The sequence below is a fragment of the Lagopus leucura genome, unplaced genomic scaffold (genome assembly GCF_019238085.1).
Source record: "Lagopus leucura isolate 7727_CA_CO unplaced genomic scaffold, USGS_WTPT01 142-27_obj-0_obj, whole genome shotgun sequence".
In the NCBI taxonomy this organism is placed as follows: Eukaryota; Metazoa; Chordata; class Aves; order Galliformes; family Phasianidae; genus Lagopus; species Lagopus leucura.
This window is the reverse complement of record NW_024966950.1, coordinates 1-23,697: the sequence shown is the minus strand read 5'-3', so window position 1 is coordinate 23,697 and position 23,697 is coordinate 1. Positions and strand designations below refer to the sequence as shown.

Below are 23,697 nucleotides of genomic sequence, written 5' to 3'. Positions count from 1 at the left end.
TGGTGTCTAAACTGAATATTTATTTTTTTGTCTCAGTTTTTACTCTTTCCTACTTGTTTTACACCACGAACAAGGAAAACAAACCCAATAAATGATTACACAAACTCCATAACTAGTTAACTCTGCAAGTCCCAAGGTACTGACCAAGCCATGGAAAGCAAGCAGTTGCAGAACAGCAAGCATGTTATCTAGTGCAAATCATGCTGGGCTTGTGCAGGAATAACCTGGTCTGTAGCACTGGTGACCCTCACCATCTCTCTGTAGATGGACATCTCTCTGCAGTAGATGGACACCACATTGCACCTCTCAGACCACATGCACTTGCTGTCAGTGCAGTCATGCTTTTGTCAGCTGCCTATGACTCAATTAACTGCTTTGCCCTGACCAAAACGTTTGGGAACACTTGGTTAAATTATGAAAATGTATTCAAGGTAGCAATGTCATAAATGATTTGTGTGTGTGATCTCCCCAATAAAATGAGCTGTGGGCAGTGTCCTCAGTGTTCAATCTGTTTCCTTCCAGTGGGGAATTGCTCTTGGGTATGAGCAGGGAATATTGTTAATTCATACACAGCACTGTCCTTTTTAGGCAACAGCTCCCTCCTCCTGCCTGTTTTCCTCACTCCTTCCATGTTCCCCTGCAGACATACATGCAAGCTGCTGAGACAAATATCAACTATCAGATATAGAGAAGATTTGAGCTCCTATCAGGACAAACTTCCTTTTGACAATAAGCATGAGATGTAGGATAAGTTCTGGACAAGGCAGCTCAACACAAGGTTGCATTGTACAGAAACCACTGCAATAAGCACAAAAGATCAAGAGAATAAGACAGGCACATACAAGTAAAGGCTCATATCCTCCTCTTGAACATCTAATTGTCTCTAAGTGACACCATAAGTCATTTTCAAAAATGAATTGAGAACTCTAGAGCCTGAGGCCATGTTTACATTGCATCAGGGTGGCTGCGCTATTGCAATGCACCAGTGAATGGAACCTCTCACAGGTACAGCAGCAAGGCTGAGCTTCTGGTGGCATCATGACTCAGCCACTGGAGCAAAGCAGCTCCTAGCACTTATTGCCTCTGTACCTGCATATTGTGCTGGCACTAGGTTCACTCATTCTCACATTTGGCACACAGACTGATCTTTCTGGCAAAAGCTCACAGTAGTGATCTCAGAGGCAGTCATGCCCCCCCACATCTGCCCATCCTGGATGTCCCATCTTTAGTGTTTCTTTCTGTCAGCTAAGAATGCCCAGAACTCTTGGATGCTTCTTCTGGTTTTCCTGGCCTGCTACCCTCCTCCTTGCAACATGTCAGTGCTCCCACATACCAAAGGGTCTAACAGCTCCCATTCTGGTCACTGAGCATTGTACATTAAATTGTAGTGGTGCTTTGAAATTTCTGAAAAAAAGGCACCAGTGGAATACAGAACAACGTGGTAACTATAGGTTGCATCCTCCACTGATCAGGATATTTTGATCTGGGAAACATCAGAGTACTAGAATAGATACATTTAGATACAGAAAAAAACCTAAGCAGAATCTTTACTCAGGTTAAGTGAAACAGAAGATAGTTTGTAATTCCTGGTCAATAAACAACTGCACTCTAACAGCCTCCTTAGCTGCATTGATGTTTCACCCCTGTGAAATGCAAGGGAGAAAAGAAAGACTGATTTTCTGACTGCCCAAAATGTAAGTAGATTTTTTTGCCACCAGATGGCTCTGTGGCATCACAACTGAACGGTAAATGAACGACACCACGGGAAGCTCAGCTAATGAGAACGTTGAATCCATTTCTTGCACTGCATCAAAAGAACGTTCCAGGCCCTGGGAGAGGACACCCAAACCACTAACCAATATATACATACATAACATATATACATATGTTTATATTTCCTCAAAGTTACATAGAATTTCTTGGAGAAACAAAAGTAACTGCTTTGAGCACTAAGGCTGATCTGACTTTTACTCCAAATGCTGCACCTCCAGTGCTTAGGAATCACCTGCCACATAGAGAGACTCCCACTTCTACCATTTCATGTACAACACAGTGTTTGCTTACAAGTCACACTGAAGCAATAACAACATTCATCCTGGTCAGAGGGCCAGCACAGCTACGCATCTATTTGAGGATGTACACAAGATTTTAGTGGTGCACAGATCTTGAAGTGTTTCTCTGCAGAAAATCAGCCTCAGTGAACTGAATGAGAAATGAACTTCTAATTACACCCTACTCCCTTCAGTTCTACTTTCCTTTTTCTCCTCCCAGTCTTTTTATTTGATGGAACTAAGTGATGGAGAGCTTGGTTTGCTCACATTCCAAACAACAGGGGAGAAGACTGAAGATTCATTCTACTCTTCAATTCTCAAGCAGAACAGTAATAGATGCTCACAGGTGAAACACTGAAATCAGTCTCACTTCTGCAGACATTAATTGGTTTCAAGCTGCCCATTACTCAGACCGTTCTTCTGAACTGTTGTGTTTTTCGTTTTCCTCCCTTTTAAAGGGCCAACACACACATGCTATTTAAATATATTTGCTAGGATGGTCCTTTGCAGTTCCTAATGACTTTTTTTTTTTTTTTTTTTTAAATCTGGGTATGCCTACAGTTCTTGAGGAAAGATCCTGTTTCTCCTGGTATTAACAGCTCGGACGCAAAAGTTATAAAAACCTGTTTAAAATTCACATGAAATAGCTAATTTCTAAACATATTCCAGGCCCTTTTGCTTGCTTGAGAAATAGTAAAGGATGATATTATGAAACAACCACAAAACAAAAGTCTCTCATTCCATCAGTAACAGGGTATGTGCCAGCCAGCTGTCTGCACTATAAATGTCACAGTTGAAGATTTCCTAAATTAAATGCAGCATAGCAGAGAACTTTTCTCAGGTGGGGATTTGCCTCCTTCCATTTCCAGTACCTATCTAACGAATCCCAAAATAAGAGAGCTTTCACTCAGCAAGATTTCACAGAATCACAGAATCACAGAATTGTAGGGGTTGGAAGGGACCTCCAGAGCTCATCGTGTCCAACCCCCCTGCCAAAGCAGGTTCCCTACAGTAGGTCGCACAGGTTGGCATCCAGGCAGGTCTTGAACATCTCCAGAGAAGGAGACTCCACCACCTCCCTGGGCAGCCTGTTCCAGTGCTCCGTCACCCTCACTGTAAAGAAGTTCTTGCGCATGTTTGTGCGGAACTTCCTATGCTGCAGTTTCCAGCCGTTTCCCCTTGTCCTGTCTCCACTCACCACTGAAAAGAGTCCAGCCTCGCCATTCTGCCCCCTTAGATATTTATAGACCTGGATCAGGTCCCCTCTCAGTCTCCTTTTCTCAAGGCTGAACAGACCCAGTTCACTCAGCCTTTCCTCATAGCAGAGATGCTCCAGGCCCTTCACCATCTTCGTGGCCCTCCGCTGGACTCTTTCCAAGAGATCCCTGTCTTTTTTGTACTGGGGAGCCCAGAACTGGACGCAGTACTCCAGATGAGGTCTTACCAGGGCAGAGTAGAGGGGGAGGATCACCTCCTTTGACCTGCTGGCCACGCTCTTTTTAATGCACCCCAGTAAGCCATTGGCCTTTTTGGCCACAAGGGCACACTGCTGGCTCATGGCCAACCTGTCGTCCACCAGGACACCCAGGTCCCTTTCCGCAGAGCTCCCCTCCAGCAGCTCATCCCCCAACCTGTACTGGTGCATGGAATTATTCCTCCCCAGATGCAAGACTCTACACTTGCTTTTGTTAAACCTCATCCGGTTTTTTTCTGCCCAGCTCTCCAGCCTATCCAGGTCTTGCTGAATGGCAACACAGCCTTCAGGCGTGTCAGCCAATCCTCCCAACTTCGTATCATCAGCAAAGGTGTGTAGAAATCCTGTGTTACAGTGCTGCCTTCCATCCACTCCTCTGAGGGGATCACAAGTGCTCATGAAATGTTTAACTGGCCAGAGTAATGAGCCCCATAAAGCAGTGCACGTCCACTGTCCTCAACAAGGATACACTGCTCATATAAAGGAGAGACCTGGTCCATTACAGGAGTGCTCCTAATGTACTGACAGAGTATCACAGAATCACAGAATGGCCTGGGTTGCAAAGGAGCACAATGCTCATCCAGTTCCAACCCCTGCTGTGTGCAGGTCGCCAAACAGCAGCCCAGGCTGCCCAGGGCCACATCCAGCCTGGCCTTGAATGCCTGCAGGGATGGAGCATCCACAGCCTCCTTGGGCAACCTGTGCCAGTGCCTCACCACCCTCTGGGTGAAAAAACTTCCTCCTAATATCCAACCTAAACCTCCTCTGTCTCAGTTTAACACCATTCCCCCTTGTCCCATCATCATCCACCGTCACAAATAGCTGTTCCCCCTCCTATTTATACGCTCCCTTCAAATATTGGAAGGCCACAATGAGGTTCTCCCCAGAGCCTTCTCTTCTCCAACCTAAATAATCCCAGTTCCCTCAACCTTTCTTCACAGAAGAGCTGCTCCAGCCCTCTGATCATCTCAGTGGGGACCCGTTGAAAGAGTTCCACATCTTTCTTGTGCTGGGGGCCCCAGGCCTGGATGCAGCACTGCAGATGGGGTCTCACAAGAGCTGAGTAGAGGGGGGCAATCACCTCCCTCTCCAAATATCAAATCCATCCTCTGAGGTACTGAGAGGGGAATGAAGAAAAGAGCAGGTATATAGAGGCAGTCCCCCTCATTCACTCTTGAGAAAGAAAAGATGACTAAATATCTGTACCACAAAGAATATTCAGTGCACTTCTAAGATTTAATCTGCTACATAATTTTAAAGAAATTAGCAAACAAAAATTTAAAAATATTTTAAAAATTTAAAAATATTTAAAAATAAGCATGAACTATTTTTGTTTGGGTAATACAAAAACAAGTCAGTAATAACAATGTACATTAACAGCTTCCCATAGAAATCACTGACACAGTTGTTTCACTGATTCCCAAATTAAGAACCTCTTCCTCTGTTGCAAATATGTCAAATATATTCATATTTTAAAAGAACGTACAAAAGAAAATTCCAATCTCTGTTCAGTGACAAGTATCTTCTGTTGGGAATTTCAAACTAAGTCACTTCACTTTCCTGTGATCACAGTAACATTGTAGTGAACTCAAAATTGCAATAACTAGGAATCACCTTTTCCTTTTTTCTTTTTCCCATCCTCTTCAAATGGAAAATAAGAAGATGAAGTGCAAACAGAAGCCAGACTCACATCAATCAGGAAATATCCAAGTGCTGCAGAGAGCCCATTTTTGGTTTGTAACTGTACTGTCCATAGAATACAAAATGGGAAACCCAACCACATTCTAGGCACTGCATTAATATGAATGGCACAGCAAGGTGAGGAACGTAAAACAAGAATGTAAACCTCACATATCGAGATGGCTCTTCCTTGTTTTGGTCGTTCATGTCTGTGGGAATGATCCGCGTGGCCATTGGTCCCTTGGCAAATGGTTTGGGTAACTGGCCCCTGAATTCTGACAGGATGAACTGGAGCTGCCAACTGCAGAGAACAGTGTCAGAAATCCCAGCAAGAAACTGCAGAAGGCAGTCACATTTTGTACAGAATCAAACAGAAGCACAACAAAGGGAATTTCATTGTCAAGGACAGACAGCTCTTCTAGATGAGCAATCACACTACAAAACTGTCACTAAGTTGTGACCAACAGTCTGCTGACACCAAACTTCTAAATCTTCTGTTTCGGACATGCTGTTGTCAGAGATACAAGATTTTGAAGGTTACTCCCAAAATACTTCTTGTGTGAAACAACCCTTACGGACCAACACCAAATCATAACTTTCACGTTACACAACTCACTTGTCTGGCAGAAGAAAGCTACTTGGGAATCTGTGCCATTCCTTCCCCACGCAGACATTAACTGGCCTCCCCTCTGGCACAGTGTGAATACTTGGGTCCGTAGCAATCCTGTGAAATTCTGGGTACAGGTCCAGAGGCCCATGGTAGCCTATGGGAGGCAGCACTTTGTAAATAAAGCTAAAGAAATAGACAATATCTGCATGACTTTTTTTTAACACACTACAAGTAAACGTTCAGTTATATTTTCAAACTGGTTACTTACTGAATATAATAATTTGTCTGTACTAAGAAGTAACTGGAATCCAATGCTCCCTATCCTATAAGGGGTGCTTGTACTACAAAAGTTTCCTCACATTCTCCTGTTCTGACTGTCAGTGGCTAGTATCAAGCAAAAAGTACTGATGCTGCCTAACTTCAGTGAGGTGGAATCACACTACACAGCTGTGATTCAGGAAAGGACTTGCATACGGACTTTAATGCATCTCCATTAAGGACAAATGAACAATGACAAGTTTTTCATGGGAAAATGTTATTTCAAGTCAGATTGTACATCTGCAAGTTTCAAGTCCCCACCTGCATGCCAGTCTGGGTGCACACTGTACATCATTACAGTTGTACCAGCTGAAGGCGAAGGTCAGAAAATTGTTAACTGATACAATTCTAGTGACACACACATAATGCACACCGCACACATGCATGTACACACACGAATGAGGACACCATTCCTCTCCCTGGAGTAAGATGCAAGCTTTCATATTTCCTTATCCCTACCATGCTCACCTAGTTAGACCAGCATAACTTTAGCTGGCCGTGTGACTTGCCAACACCAATACCCAGGAAAGCCCAGAACAGTGGTAAAATACTAACCTCTGAATAAGGCAACAGAGCGTGACAGTGACAAAAGGCCAAAGAGAAAGACAGTGCTCAGTGCCAACCAGTTGGAGGAGACCGTGTAGTGCTCCAGGCGATAGCGCTGGAATATGAAGTGGTAACACTTCTGAGGAGAGGAAAAAAGAGCAGATAAACATTTCAGAGTTTGAGCAATTTTATCAAAACGGTTTTTCAAATGGACCTCTAAGCACTGCCCACATCTCCCACCAGGTCTTTGGTCCGTGTCAGCATTTTTCATTCTAACACGTAAAAAATACACAGAAACTTACACAGTTCAGTCAAGTTTCTTAACTATGAATCTAGGGTATTTATAAATTTTTCAGCTGCTCCCCCTAGGAAGGCCTCTAGTCAAGCTGTAAAGCACCCTCCACTGGAGCTCTAGCTTGGTTGTTCCCAAGTGAACCATCAGCACAGACCCTTCCAGAGACATCCTGCAAGACTTGCCTGCACTGACCAACCCTGATGACAAAAGGATGTCAAACAGTACATTAAAGTATTCATTTAGAAATACACACTAGGGATTTCTAAGACTGTATTTGGCAAACATCCCAAACTGCTGTCATCTGGTGAACATTCCAACAAACACAAGGTAATTCTCAGAAACAAAACTGCTGACATTACAGAGCTTGATCCTGCAACAAATGCAAGGACCGAAATGCATCTGGGAAGTTCCAGCCTAGCAGTGCAAAGCAGCAGTATGTAAGGAGAGATCAAGAACCAGAAGAGCAACCAGCTGTGCTGGTGAAGGAAGCTGAGTGCAAGAGCAGAAACAGAGCTAGGCAGAACAGCTGCAACGGGCTCTAACAGGGATGAATAACTGCAATCCTTTCAGAGGAGAGATAAATAATTTGGAGCTTTGGGAAGGCTGATAGAATGCTTTACTCTATGATACATCACAGCTGCTTTTTACTCAATATAGGTTTTTATTCTTCAAATGCCCAAAACAATTTTCTTACGCCTGAGCAAGGTCACTTTTTCAAATCAGTGAGACTACTCAAGCAAGTTCCTAATCACTGTGACATCTCTTGGATGTGATGTCAACACCACAACATCACAAGAGCTCCTCACCAGCAATTCCCCCTGGAAAAAGGAAGGACTCAAAGTCATCATGAAATAATCAGTTGAGGAAATATTTTCAACTGTTTGTCACTTGACATAACCCCAGATGGGGATGTTCATAGACCATACAGACTATTATGAAGTCTGCATTGGAGGCTAAGGTTATTAGATTAGATCCTTCAGCATGTTATCCAGAGAGGGAAATCCCAAGTATTTTTGCTGTTGTAATCACAATTTACAGAGGGCTAACAGATTTTGACATACTCTCAGTCAAACTATACAGGGCGACTATGGTTTATGTTGTAAAATCAACATTACACAGTTCAGTATTAATTCATTTTGCTTCCAGAGTCTCAAGACCTATCTATGAAACATGGTCCAAAAATGAAAATTAGTTAGCAGATTAAAAGTGACCAAAAGTTATGCACGGGACAGTCCTGAACTATGTAATCATTACAGACTGTGTCACAACCACACATACACTACACATATTCCCAAGCTTTTGGAAAGAGTGTTAAGAAAGGGAGCACTTAGCTCCCTAAAGCTATGAGCTCATAACAGAACAATAAAACCCACATTCCAGAAACTTACCTGAAGAGCAGACAGAGCTACAGCACTGCAGAGGCATATGAGAGGATAGATGGGAAAGAGAAACCTCTCTTCTTTGTGGGGCTGGCTGAAGAAAATTATGATCCAAATGTACATCGGAGCTAGTGTCAGCCAGTAGGGACGGCCCAGATTCTGAACTGAAAGAAACAAGAACTCAGCAGAGTAGTAACACTGCATGTTTACACCACTCTTCCTCTTGCACGCACACCCATCGGGTGCATTATGACATTTATATTCAAAAGCCCACTCTTCTGAACCAACTCGCAGCCTTCAGGCAAATGCACTGCATTCTGAGCAGCTAAAATTCAGGTAATACATCCAGTCAGCACACAATTCTACTCAGATAACTGTCATAGCTTCCCATAACACACAGACTCTTGAAGACAAATGCAGAGATGAGTGGACGGGTCATTGTATCCACATAAGGGACAAAATCCAGCAAGAGCTGACATTCCCAGGCAGGCAGGAAAGCAGAAACTGCCTGTCCTGCTGTGCATTATGCTTCGCATGCAGAGATCAGAATGAATCTCCTCTGGATCTATTCTTTGCTTTTAAATGGCATTTTGGGCTCTGGTGTTTCCACAACCCTCCTGGTTTCATTATAAAAATAACAGCACAAGAGGCCTCTCAGGTATCTTCTGGTCAATGCAGGAAATAACTGATTCAAAAGAAACAAAAGTTACCCTGAATTTTAGTCACAATGAGGACGGGTCCCAGAGCACCTAACATTTTTCAATCCCTTTTCTGCCCCTTTGCTACTGCCAGCAGCAGAAACAATTAAGCTAACAGTGTTTCACAGACAATGAGAACGGAGCACTCAGCAGAGTGGTTCCTACTGTTAAAAGAACACCAAACGAGCAGCAGGAAATCTTGCATTCACACGATCTCCTGTAGAAGTCCTACTGGTTTCTGACAGTCTGTCAGTCACATCCAAAGAACATATATTTGCAAATGGCCACTAACACACATTATCAGCAAAGATCATGGTAGTACTGTTTCTTGTATTTAGTAAAAAATCACAGGGCAGAGCCCCAGCTGGGCTGATGAAACTGGAAGCATCAGTTGACATTTAATGAGCCCTCGTCTGGAAAATGGCAACGGAAAATTCATGCTTTCAACGCATCTTTCCTTATATAGTCATTTTCCAGACACCATGTATTCCAACTGATGTTATTTTACTTAAGAGAAAGCCCAGTAGGAAGTAGGGGATATTCTAGTCCCTCCTTTCTCTACTTTCAGTATATCCATGCCTGTGGGAATGCTTCCCAGTGCAGACCATAGCAAGACTGTCTGCTAGGGCTCAGTTCTGCAAGTAGAGTGCCCATTCATGGGCAGCAGGAGACTCCAGAGAATGCCTTCTGGCAGGCTCAGCACCAATAAGGGAAAAGCTGTAAACAACTCTGCTCTCCCCAGATGTTGCAGTAATCATTATGGCACTGATAACAAAAGATAGTTTCAGAGAAGTGTGCAGGAAAGGCTGCCATTTCCAGCTGCAAAGACAGAAATGGCAATGTAGTTTCTTCCCACCTTAAAAGTTCTGACAGGGCTATTGCTAATGCATTTGTATGCCTGGCTGAAGACCGTGTACTGTAGAACTTGTTAAGCTTATTTTGGGTATGAATAGTTTAGCATTGACAACACAATATTATTCTTGAGGTGAAGACAGAAAACACAGGAATCATCCTTAAACAGGAAAAGCACATTCCTGCCCTTTTGTAGACGGCATCTCACTGCCTCTTCTTTCTACACAGTAATTCCATTGTGGGGCCAATACTGAACCAAGTAATGAGCTCTAGGAACTTTGCTCTCATTCCATAAACTTTCCCTGATCCTAGTTTCACTTCCAATAAAAAAAGCTGCTCTTTGGCAAATCCTCCTTCTTGTCTCTCATATCCGTCCCGCACTCACCATGAAATTTCTGAAGCAGACTCTCCATGAGACAAGTCAGTGGTAGCACAAGCAGTGCCAAAATAAATGCCACATTGAAATTCAGAAAGCCATTGATGAAATAGAAGGACCATGGTTCTGTACCTGAAAGAAGAGAAAGGGAAAGAGTATTTAAGCACAAGAATGCATGAGAACTGGGTGTCATAGCAACTTCATTCCTTCTCTGCCTGACACAAGGAAGATACCCAGCAGCAGACAGCAGTTCTCTGCACTGCAGGTATATTGAAACCAAAGAATGGAAAAGGTGTGCACAAAAGATAATTGTTTTCTTTGTCATAAGTGACTTCACTTTTTTCCCACTGGATCATAGTCAACATCACACGTGCTGCTCATGTTTCACAAGCCACTTTAACAGTCAGACTTGCCCAGCAACAAACAGGTTCTGCAACACGGAACTCACCCCTGCCCTAAGCCTCCAAAACAAGAGGCTGAAACTTGTGAAATCAGGAATTTCTACTCCAAATTCATTCTAATTGTAGAGAAATAAAAGATACAACAGAAAACCACACAATGCTAATAGGAGATGATTATCAGCCTGGAGTGATGATGTATTTATACACCATGTCAGCAGGAACAGAAAATGGACTAAGAGGAACAAGAGTTCACATTCACACTTCACCCCAACAACTGAAGCTCATCCAGATGCCAGCTTCGTTACCTCCTCAGCAGCAGAACTTTTTTAGGCTTCCCCGGTTCAACTGGTTTTAAATGTACTTTTTAACAGGAGCAAAAAACTCCGCCTCCTAATACTACACACTATTAGTTGCAAGGACTGGCAGAAATTCCCAGCTAACAATCATTTAATTGGATGCTTAATTCACGATGCTTAAAATCCTGAACAGTAAGGAGTGCTGGGTCCTTGCACTTTTGCAGTGTGATTAGCTCAACCAGTCAGTGACTGACAGGATGGTGCTTAAATCACTGCATTGTTGTGACAAGAGTCAAATGCCACAGCAATTTCCTGCACCTACAGCCACTTAGAGAAGGGTCTGTGTTGCAATTAATCAGACAACTGAGGAGCAGCAAGAAAAACCACAATCCTCTGCAGCTCCTACAGTTAACATGATTAGAAGATGCTCTATTAACGTCAGAATTCCAAGCAACTGAAATATACAAAACATGCAGCTGTTAGCACTAAAAGCAAACAGCAGTTACAAGTTCAGGTTTAGGGAAGCAGAGATCCTTAAGGAAGTGAATTATTAGCTCATCTTCTCTCTCCCTCCATGTGCCTCGTAATTCTTTTCAGTCTCACAACAGTACATGAGAGTTTGAATAAGAGATATTAGTCCAGAAGTAGGATGCTGCTGAAGAAAAAAAACAAAAATCACACAGCCTTTTCTCTTAGACTCAAGCCTTTATGCAAACCAAAAAAATACTACAGTGCTTACACTGAAGATGATATAGGTTAATTATTCCCATCACATCAAAGCTGGGAAATCCCAGTTGCAAAACCACAAGGCACTGGACAGCCTTCCATCTTCCCTTACAATGAAGCGCTCTGAAGTTCCAAACCCACGTTGTCCTGACCACACTGCACTGAAGAGCAGTTTCAAGCAAAATCATTTTCTAGCCAGAAGATGTCATGCAAATGTCACTACTGTGCGAATCAAATGTTGTTTCTGCATTAGAATTGGATAATATTATTTTTATTTCATGATCTCCGTATCGTAGTTCTTTTTGGGAGTCCTTCTACTTAACTTGGGGAAGATCTCTGACAGTTTACATCACTGATCCTCTAGATGAACCTTCCCAGGAACGCACACTCTGTATATAGGTGTATATCTGTATATTTTGTCATACACACTGAAAGAATATCCTGCACGAGAGCAAACTAGAGAACAGTGAGGGCCTGCCCGAGGAAGCGCCTGAAGAGGCATCGGAAGGCCTGGCATCATCCCCAGCGCTCTTTGTTCAACAAAGACTTAAAAGAAAATCACCGCATTGATACGATGTATGGGAACTGCTGAGTCACGGCCTGAACCTCTGATTAATCACCTGAGGTGAGCCTTGAGTCAGCCAGAGGAGCACAGGTGAAGGCAATTCAGCTGTGCTGCCGGAAGGGGTGGAGCCAGGTTCCACCCTCCTGGACCTATTTAAGAGCTGGCTACCAGAGGGGAAGGATCTCTTCTGGAGATCCTCCTCTTTTGGTATCTTCTAGTGAGCTCAACCCAAGGGTAAGCTCTTATACTTATTCTCTTTTGTGATCCTTGTTTGCTTTTGCCTTACTCTTTTGATTATATTGCGATTACAACATCTTGGTTATACACTTGGCGAGCCAGGCAGGCTGAATATACTGAAATTAACATCATGTCTTTCCTGTGGGATTTCTATAAATGGGTCAAGGGGGAGAACAATACTCCTCTAGAGAAAATGATTCCAGGGCAGATCCCAGGATTTGAGGGATCGCCCTATTATGAGTTAGCTGCCATCATTGAAAAATGGGGTCCCTTACGCGTTATGGGCAATCTCTCCCCATATCGCATGGCGGACTATTTTCAAGGACTTGGCAAGGATGTCCTCATTACCAAAGAAAGACAATTGGCTGCCTCCATGGTGGCATGGCCACTATTAACCGCTTTAAATCATGCGGACTTAAGAAATAATACTTTAGAAACTGAAAATCAGCTTTTGAAAGACCGCATTGAAAAGCTGGAGCACGAACTTGGCGTTTTAACGGGGAAGAAGCCAATTCTACATCTTCCTGTAAGCCAAATTCGTAATATTTCAATAAATGATGACCAGGCTCCTGAATCAACAGACTTCGTTGATCAGGACTACAAGAAATCCAAATCAGACCTTGAATGTCCAATTCAAACTGATCCATTGGAAGTCCGTCCTGTTGTAACCCAAAAAACAAAAAAAGTACAGGACAGACCGGCAGGGGTGCCGCCTGATCAATGGCCCCCTGCCCAGACTCATTTACATGTGACAGCTCGGCCATACACAGCAACAGAATTAATGGACTTAGTACAACGATTTCGGCAGAAGCCTAGAGAAAGTGTGCCGGCTTGGTTATTGAGATTGTGGGATTCTGGGGCAGAAAGTGTCTTGGTGAATGGCCCAGAAATATCTAAGTTGGCCACCATGACTGTCCATCCTGCTCTCAGGCAGAGGTTATATGTAGGCAATCAATATCGTGATGAAAACCATTCCATACTAGAATGGTTAATGGCGGCCTGCCGTATGGTATGGCCGAATAAATCAGAGATACCGTTACATACAGGTATGTGGTCCTCCATGGAGGACCTTCAAAACTATATCCGTGAACTGGGTGTAAGAGAGGCCATCTATGAAGATACATTTGATGGCCCTGATATGGTTAAATTTTCAGCAGGGATGAGAGATTTAATTCTACAGCAAGCTCCCTCCCATCTGTACGGCACCCTAGTTTCGATATTAAATCCCCTTGTAGCATCAGAAGCCGTAGTCCAGCAGGCTGCCCAGTTAGTTGCCGATTTGGGAGAAACAGAACGCCTGCGGACTAGGTGCAATATTCGGTTTTTGGAGGAAGCAGAGGTCCTGCCGGTAAATAAAACCAAAATGCTGGCTACTCGAGCTCCTCCATCGGGACCCATAAGGGTATCCTGAAAACAAATGTTTAATGATTTAATTCGGGCTGGGGTCTAATTTGCTAAGATCGACCGCCAGCCCAACCACGTCCTTCTCCAGCTCTGGAGACAACTAAAGGACAATCAAAAATTCCAGAGCTACCCTAAGAAATCAAGGGTAACAGCTATAGAGAGGGTTCCAACAACAACATGGAACCTAGAAGATTTTATTATTCCAAACAGGAAAAAGAAGCCACCTCAGGTGTCTCGGGCCACAATGCCTGAGCTGTCAGAAGCAAAAGAACTGGCCCTAGCACAATTCATGCAGTGACGAGGGGTGTTAGTCCCCGTAGGGCCTCCAGACGGGACCGGAGGCCCTATGTAGAATTAACGATTTATTGGTCCCGAAAAAATATTCAGAGAGTTATGGCACTAGTAGATACTGGAGCAGAAACATCAATTATCTATGGAGATCCGGGAAAATTTCATGGCGACAGAGTGATGATTGGTGGTTTTGGGGGACAGACTATTCCTGTCACCCAAACATGGTTAAAATTGGGGGTTGGGCGTCTCCCACCCCGGGAGTACAAGGTGTCTATTGCCCCAGTCCAAGAATACATCCTGGGCATAGACATTCTATGGGGCCTGGCTCTCCAAAGAACTGTGGGAGAGTTCAGACTTCGACAAAGATGTATCAGTATCCAGGCGGTGCAGGCAATATTAAGAGGCCATGCGAAACATGAGCCTGTTTGCCTGCCGAAACCGCACCGGATTACTAATGTTAGACAGTATAGACTCCCGGGTGGGCAAGATGAAATATCGAGAACGGTGCAGGAATTAGAAAAAGTGGGCATTATAAGACCTGCACACAGCCCATATAACTCCCCCGTATGGCCAGTGCGAAAGTCGGATGGCACATGGAGGATGACAGTAGATTACAGAGAATTAAATAAGGTCACGCCGCCTATTCATGCGGCCGTACCCAATATTGCCTCCCTAATGGACACATTGAGTAGGGAGATAAAAACCTATCATTGTGTCCTAGATCTAGCAAATGCATTCTTCAGTATCCCAATTGCTGAGGAATCGCAAGATCAGTTTGCGTTTACGTGGGGAGGCAGGCAGTGGACCTTTCAGGTCCTGCCACAGGGGTACGTGCATTCACCAACATATTGTCACAATCTAGTGGCGCATGACCTGGCTGACTGGAGAAAACCTGATGATGTTAACCTATATCATTATATTGATGATCTCCTGTTGACATCCGACTCACTGGAGGCAGTAGGACAGGCAGCAGATTCATTAACTGCCTATTTACAACAAAGGGGATGGGCTATAAATCCCCAAAAGGTGCAAGGTCCAGGCCTGTCCGTAAAATTCCTGGGGGTGGTTTGGTCAGGAAAGACCAAAGTGCTACCCAGTGCTGTTATAGATAAGGTTCAGGCATTCCCAGTCCCTACAACATCAAAGCAGCTGCAAGAGTTTCTAGGTATATTGGGTTATTGGCGTTCCTTTATACCTCACCTAGCGCAGCTGCTAAGGCCACTATACAGACTCACAAAAAAGGGGCAGCTATGGGACTGGGGGAAAACTGAACAGGATGCTTTCCAACAAGCAAAACTGGCAGTTAAACAAGCTCAGGCATTGGGTATATTCGATCCTACCCTCCCAGCCGAGTTGGACGTTCATGTTACTCAAGACGGCTTCGGTTGGGGCCTGTGGCAACGCCAGAGTTCTGTTCGGACCCCCATTGGTTTCTGGTCTCAGGTTTGGCACGGAGCAGAAGAAAGATACAGTATGATTGAAAAACAGTTATTGGCTGCCTATTCGGCATTACAGGCAGTAGAGCCAATAACTCAAACAGCTGCAGTTATAGTCAAGACCACTCTGCCAATTCAGGGGTGGGTGAAAGATCTGACCCACCTTCCTAAGACAGGGGTGGCCCAAGCACAAACAGTGGCACAATGGGTCGCCTATCTCAGCCAAAGGAGCAGTCTGTCTTCATCCCCCTTGAAAGAAGAACTCCAGAAGATCCTAGGCCCAGTTACGTATCACAGTGATGCACCAAAAGAAATACTGGTCGCTCCACCAGAGAAGAGTCCCGTTCACGAGGGAAAATATCCTATCCCTGAAGATGCCTGGTACACAGATGGGTCCAGCAAGGGCAACCCGAGCAAGTGGAGAGCAATAGCATACCATCCTTCCACCGAGACAATCTGGTTCGATGAGGGGGATGGTCAGAGCAGCCAATGGGCAGAACTGCGAGCCGTGTGGATGGTTATAACCAAGGAACCCGGTGATGGTATCCTGAACATCTGCACAGATAGTTGGGCTGTGTACCGGGGGCTCACTCTTTGGATTGCACAGTGGGCCACCCAGGAATGGACTATCCACGCCCGACCGATCTGGGGCAAAGACATGTGGTTAGATATATGGAATACGGTCAAACACAGGACTGTACGTGTCTACCATGTTTCTGGTCATCAGCCCCTACAGTCACCGGGAAACGATGAAGCCGACACACTGGCCCGAGTTCGATGGATTGAGAATTCACCATCTGAGAACATCGCCCACTGGTTACATCAGAAGCTACGGCATGCTGGACAAAAGACAATGTGGGCAGCTGCTAAAGCATGGGGACTGCCCATACAACTATCTGATATCATCCAGGCATGCCAGGATTGCGACGCTTGCTCCAAGATGAGACCAAGATCGTTGCCCGAAACAACAGCCCATCTTGCTAGGGGACACAATCCTCTCCAGCGATGGCAGGTCGATTACATCGGGCCCCTTCCTCGTTCCGAAGGGGCAAGATATGCCCTGACCTGTGTCGACACTGCAAGTGGGCTACTGCAGGCCTATCCAGTACCGAAAGCAAACCAGGCATATACCATCAAGGCACTCACTAAACTGATGTCTGCCTACGGGACACCTGAAGTCATCGAGAGCGACCAAGGGACTCATTTTACTGGTGCAATGATACAGCGCTGGGCAGAAGAAAATAACATCGAATGGCGATTCCACCTGCCATATAATCCAACGGGGGCAGGCCTCATCGAACGTTATAATGGTATTCTTAAGGCTGCCCTGAAGACAGACTCCCAGTCCTTGCAGGGGTGGACAAAAAGACTGTATGAAACCCTGCGGGACCTGAATGAAAGACCTCGAGATGGCAGACCCAGTGCCCTGAGAATGTTGCAGACGACATGGGCCACCCCGCTTAGGATCCAAATTACGGGCACTGATCATCAGGTAAGACCCCAGATTGGTAATGAAAATAATCTTCTGCTCCCTGCCCCTGAAAACTTAGAGCCAGGTACCCATAAAATAAAATGGCCCTGGAAGGTGCAGGTAGGACCCAAGTGGTGTGGCCTACTTGCACCTTGGGGGAGACTATAGGAGGTGGGAGGCTCAGTAGTCCCTCCAGTAATAGGTACATGGCCTACTGATATTGTGGTCAACACTCCGATCTTTATTGCTAAAGGGACCCCCATCATGTCCCTATGGCAGATCAGGACACCTCCTTTGGTGCCTGATATCGTTATGCAGCCGCAGATATCCGGCCAAAAGGTGTGGTACAGGCGGCCAGGACGTGCCCCAGTACAAGCGGAAGTGTTGACCCAAGACAGAAATACGGCCTGTATCTTGCCCTGGAGAGCAGACCTTCCCCTCCTGGTACCTGTAAAACATCTGTATTACTCCCCGTGAGTCTGTGAGCCTTCAGGACCACCGGAAGGAACAAAATGCCATCAAGCGTTCCAGTGTTGCTGTCAGATCACGTACAACACCTGGTGATGGTCTGCATGGGACTGATGGAACATAGAATGGACTTGCACCTCAGGACCTCATGCCTCCAGGCACATCATCGAGCACTGGCCCATAGAAGAGTATGGACATCCACAAATCATCACTTGTCTTGAACTGTACCAACATACGTCGCAATAAAATTGTATAAGCGTCGCGATATACCGGATCTCTGTATTAGGGAAAGCTTACCCTTTAGTTAACCTGATCATTGGTTCACGCCGTGAAGGGGTGGAGTGTATGGCAACTGCTGAGTCACGGCCTGAACCTCTGATTAATCACCTGAGGTGAGCCTTGAGTCAGCCAGAGGAGCACAGGTGAAGGCAATTCACCTGTGCTGCCGGAAGGGGTGGAGCCAGGCTCCACCCCTCCTGGACCTATTTAAGAGCTGGCTACCAGAGGGGAAGGACCTCTTCTGGAGATCCTCCTCTTTTGGTATCTTCTAGTGAGCTCAACCCAAGGGTAAGCTCTTCTACTTATTCTCTTTTGTGATCCTTGTTTGCTTTTGCCTTACTCTTTTGATTATATTGCGATTACAACATCTTGGTTATACATAAGACAAGGAGAGCACCGAGACATCTTGGAGACAACGGGATGGCTGCTGACTGACACCAGGTAACAAATAAATTAACAAGTAAATAGCAAATGTAAACCTTCTGATAAGACTGTGAACCTGGAGTACCCAGCCAGTGGGGAAACAGGGGAGGGGGGGAGGCAAGGGGGAGAAAGCAAGGTCTAAAGGCTGCCATGTTGTGTCCATAGACGCTGCCATTGCAACCGTGAATAAAATCTGCTGTTATCAGAGATACCGTCCTGACAAACATTGCTTGGATATTTCCAAAACTATGAATAAAACCCTTCAGAAAAAACTGGTCCCTGGAGGCTGCTGGAAACAACTCATGCTCCATGTGAAAAATGTCAGGTACAGGCCCATTCCAAAACCCAAAGGCAGGGCCTGAAGTTTTCACTGCAGAAAATTCACAGCGACAGACTTCAGAGCCTTCCTGCAGAGATAAAGGACCACAGCAAAGCAGCTGCTGCCATGCTGTGTCCCAGCACAAGGAACTCAGCATCACCCAAAACAGCCCCTCAAACAAACCACTGAATACAGCCTGCAGGGCACTGCCAGAGAAAGCCTCGCTACCAACCACTGCCAAATCCTCCCTAGAATGTCTCCAAAAAGTATGACAGATGCTGCAAAGAACCTGCCCTGAGCACCCCAAAGTCTCTGCTTGTCTCTCTGGAGCCCTACCAGAAATGCAACACCCCCACTCTCCATCTCTAAAAGCACGTAGTGTGAATGACTCGGTGCAGCAGCAGCTCCCAAACAAGTTCCATGGCACTGCCACCAAGATTCACACCTGATCTAGGTCACCCAGTATTCCAAGGGCCAACACCAGGAAAGTCCTGAAAGGCAGATGAGTTGCCTACTGATTAGATATCATTGATGACAACGCTGATGCTCCTTGACATTCACCAATTATTTCTAAGATCTTCAGGAATTCCACTGAGGTCACCAGCTTAGTTATTTCTCACAGCAGTAATTTCCATGTCTGCACTGTCTGAAACGGCCTTCTGCATCGATTCTCACTTTTTGCTAACATAAACCTGACAAAATGAAACATTAATACTGCTTTTAGCTCTGTCTCCTTCATAAGCTTAAGCAAAGCACCAGTTTTTCCCCTGTAAACGTAGGTAATTTTTACATTGCTTAAGGAAAAAAATAAGAAGGAGGGACTATCTATAAGCTTTTAGAGTGTATAAGAGTATATTATATAGAGTATAAGCTTTAGAGTGTATAGGAGAGTATCCTGAAAGCTCTTTCCTTAAAGAGCTTCTAAAAAGATGGCAGGAGAAGCCTAAGCATGGTTATCATTACTTGTCACTGACTCTAACTTATCAGTCTTCAGAATGACTGTTTTCTGCTCAATTTGTTCATCCAAAAGAAATGGAGAGATCAGGTGTTGCCTCTGTGAGCCAAATTGGCTGAAACACAGCATGATTCCAACAGGTTATTACCCGTTCTTTCTTCTCCAGAGTCCCAAAGATGCCTTTAACCCCACAGAACACAAGTACATCAGGAATCTGATATGAACTGAAGGAACTGTGGGCTTTGCACTGCTATTTATCCTCCCAAGGTTCTGCAGCCTGACCGTGAAGAACAACGGTAGCCAAGAACTGGGTTAAAGCTGACAAATACACACATTCACACACCACTGGTGCCTACTACACTTGTGTTACATCCAGACAAATTTGATATTAACACCACTTTGCTGTGATATTGTGTTGTTGAGACATCTCATGATGGCCGGTAGGGCTTCAAAGTGAATAAAGGCTGCTTAACTCACAGCACAGAGAACCAGCTCGAGATATTTGACAGTGCCTTGTCAAATTCCAGCTCGAGAGAGACATCCTGTGGCAAAAGAGCTGGAATTGCAACCCTTCAAAGCTTGCAGGATGTCTCTGAGTGCATCAGAAAAAGATCAGCCATGAAAACCTGGTGTGTAACTGTCCCCTGACAGCAGCAAGGAAACCATCACCTCCCACATCTTATCTTAAACTCACCATAGAGATCAGGTCCATGGGAGGTGAAGACGTTGTACAAAACAATGTTGAGAGGTGCAACTACCAGCTTCCCATAGTAATAGCTGTCCACAACTACCAGGGGCACCTGAAAGAAAGCATCTGTTATTTGCAGGGAGCCAGAAGCTTTTAGCTGGATCGCCCAACAGTTGTGAGTGATTTTGTTAACTGAACTTGTTCCTTCTATTGTGAACCCTATTGTGAACCCAATTCACTCTGTCTCTGCATTGTTACAGGGACTTACCAGAAACAGGATCAATGACACCACACACCAGTTTAAGAAGCTTTTCCACCTCTGCTTCAGTACTAACAAGTCAAAGCCAATGGGAAGCCTGAAACAGAGACCAAGCATCAACTGGAGATTATCATTCCCAGACAGGCAAGAAACATCAGACAAAATGCCAAGTTCCTGGGTTCTCCTCTCCTTACCCAAGAGCTGCACTGAAAGGCCAGCCCACTAGTGCTCCAGCAGCTATGCCTAGCACTGCTACAGAGGTCTTGTCCATATACCAACCAGTCATGGCAATAATCGTGGTATACATGCAGAAACTGCTTGGGAGGAAAGCTGCAAAACAAAACAAAACAAAACAAAACAAAAAAAAAAGAAAAGAAAAGAAAGAAAAGGCTTAACCCAGCTTTCCCATGATACAAAACTACGTGATGCAAAATAAGGCCAATAACACCTCCTTTGCTCCACTGGAGGTGGGATGCTATGTTGCAAATTCACATTTCAGAGAGGACTCCAGTTCTGCCAAGGCTAGAAATACTCCTCAGTGGCACTCAGCAGTGGTTGGTTACCTGTTGACAGCACCTAAGGCTGCATGGAACACCACCTACAACACCTGCTTTACCTTCTATATTCTGCTAGACTGAGAAAGAAAATGGAAAGTATCTGCTCAAGCAGCAGCAGGAAATGTGACTTGACAACTGGGTACAGACTGGTGAAAAGTGAGTGAAGCACAGGGAGACTGAGGACTTCCTACATTGTTCCTGCAGTGTCATTTCACCATTCACCATTAAAAAAAATAAAAGACAAGAGGGGAAATACTAGTACTCATAAGCTATATTTCCATTTTGGTTTCTGCATGCGCACAACAGAACAAGCCTTTCCTCAAAGCCTGTCTTCACCTCACTCAATACTACAGCAGGTGCTTTATCAGCCTTACAGTAGCTGGCTTGACAACGGAGTACAGCCAGCCAGAGGACAGAACACAAAGGCAGGTGACAGTGCCAAAGTACAAAAAGACAAAGCCCCTCTTTGCATGAAAAAGACAAAATCCTCCTTGGATTAGAACATGTTCAAGGAAGGCAGGCCAATACCCTCTTTAAGTACCCTGGACCACTGCATATAGAACAACAGAAATTCTCTTAAAATGCCTTTGGTTTTTATGGACAAGATCATTGCTGGTTTCACTGCTATGTAAACTCACCTGCTGATGAACAAAACATCCCTGTGCTGAGTACTAAGAAAGCCAACATGAGACGACTCACATGTAGTCCAAACTTCTTGCACACAGCCCTAAGGAAGCAAAAGAGAATCTGAAACCACAAAGATGATCCCAGTACATGAAATAATAGTAGTAATGCATGCAAAGCCACAAACAATCCACAGAGCATCCCAAGAGCTTTAAGGTGAGCAACTCTCATTACTCAGACACTAAAAGCGCTCTGAAGACTGCCTTGAAGACTGCTTTGTATTTAAGATCTTCCTAAGCTATACTAGGTGCAAAACTTGGCTTCTACCAGAGTAATTTAAGCTCAAAAAGTTTCATGAAGAAACTGTATCATCATCATTCTAAGATTCGCACCGATCTCAACTCCTCTCTGGGCACAAAGGCCTCGCTCACATTCTTTAAACGAAACCGTGGCCAACAGAAACACGGTGCAACACAATAGTTTGGAAGTCACAAATGAAAAGGCAGCAGGCAAAAAAAAAAAAACTCAGCTTAGACAAGGTAACTCATAAGCTATGATATGTTCAGCAGCATCTCATTAAGTTACCTTGCAAACATGTATTTTGAAGTTTCACTGTGAAGTAATCCCACTTGCACATTTATACATCAGCTTCAGAGCGTACTTCCTCTGGCAGTAACAGCATGCTACCCACACTGCTCCAAAATATTCTCAACAGACAGATTCTAATACTCACTTATAAAAGTAGAGTTCACAAACACAGCTCAGGAATGCCAGGAAGCATCGTAGGAAATAGAAGATAAGAACCTAGGAGATGCACTCAGATTCAGAACAAGGTTTGCAATGAAGCTTACACACCTACTGCTAACAAGTGAGTCCAGACAGCACAGGTTCTAACAGGATGGAGCAGCTCCAGCAGCAGTGAATGAACCTCTTTCTAGAGGTCCAGATCCTGCACCAAAGGATGGCTAAAGCTCTTGGTAGCAAAAGGCCTGCCCACTAAGTCTAACATCCTTCACAACAAAGAAAGCAAACTGAAACAAAGCCCACCGATCTGTTTTTTTCTAATTTTTTCTTACTGTTGTTTTCTAAAACACTCCTGAATTATTTTTATTCTATCTTGTGAAATACTATTTTTTGCTTTTATAGTTTACTAGGAAAAAAAAAAATCAAAACAGTCACTGATAGCAGGAGCAGAAAACAACAGGAGCTTCTAAGACAAAGGGATGACAGCTCACAGGGACCAGTGAGAGCCCATGGCTACCAAGCAACTACAAATGGCAGGAAACACCTGCCCTGTTGGGACAATTTCTCGACCAATACAGAGCCTGGCAGAGCTTCCCTGCTAATGCCTGCTCACTCTTCCTTTGCTCTTCTCAAATTGCCTCACAAACCCCTGCATACCCTTACAGAAACGTTAGCATTTGTAGACTTAGCGTTTATAAAAGCACTGATTTGTTTCCTAATTCTGACAACAAACAAAGCAGCTGTGTACTACAAACTAAAGGTGCATTTATTCACCACAAAGCAATTCTGATGTATCTGATTTACCTTGTTAGTCTGCAGGACTCTAGCGTGGAACAAGGCTGGTAGGGCATGAAGCCACAGGTACGCATAGGAGCGGATGGCATAGGCTGGAGAGTACTCCCATGTCTGAAACCCCTTCCCATAAATGAGGTAGTGTGTCTAAAATGGAAATTAACAAGCATTTATAAAGTGTTTCACACCACAGACAGTTTGAAAATAGTTTATCAAAAGGGTGTCAGAATGCCTACATTTGTGCAGGCCAGATCACAGGCTGGAAATATACCACCTGCAGTGCTGTGCCCAGGCCTGGGGGCCCCAGGACAGGAAGGATGCGGAGCTGCTGGAGCGGGTCTAGAGGAGGGCATGAGGATGCTCAGAGGGCTGGAGCACCTCTGCTGTGAAGGCAGGCTGAGGGAGCTGGGCTTGTTCAGCTTGGAGAAGAGAAGGCTGCGGGGAGACCTCATTGCAGCCTGCCAGTACTTGGAGGGAGCTTAC

The 23,697-nt window shown here is 44.7% G+C and overlaps 1 protein-coding gene across 1 annotated transcript in view; it reads right to left on the bottom strand.

Annotated features, from left to right (window-relative positions):
- The window catches only part of ALG9 (ALG9 alpha-1,2-mannosyltransferase), a 28,712-nt gene extending 5,356 nt beyond the window's left edge, over positions 1 to 23,356 (bottom strand). The window contains exons 1-11 of the mRNA XM_042893565.1: positions 23,227 to 23,356; positions 22,412 to 22,482; positions 21,693 to 21,781; positions 20,692 to 20,827; positions 20,507 to 20,594; positions 20,245 to 20,350; positions 10,289 to 10,411; positions 8,363 to 8,517; positions 6,689 to 6,818; positions 5,822 to 5,969; positions 5,377 to 5,506 (exon numbers count right to left, since the gene is read on the bottom strand). Coding sequence (XP_042749499.1) covers positions 5,377 to 5,506; positions 5,822 to 5,969; positions 6,689 to 6,818; positions 8,363 to 8,517; positions 10,289 to 10,411; positions 20,245 to 20,350; positions 20,507 to 20,594; positions 20,692 to 20,827; positions 21,693 to 21,741 — 1,065 coding nt within the window. The 5' untranslated portion in view covers positions 21,742 to 21,781; positions 22,412 to 22,482; positions 23,227 to 23,356. The remainder of the gene's footprint in view (positions 1 to 5,376; positions 5,507 to 5,821; positions 5,970 to 6,688; positions 6,819 to 8,362; positions 8,518 to 10,288; positions 10,412 to 20,244; positions 20,351 to 20,506; positions 20,595 to 20,691; positions 20,828 to 21,692; positions 21,782 to 22,411; positions 22,483 to 23,226) is intronic.
- Between the last annotated feature and the right edge of the window lie 341 nt (positions 23,357 to 23,697).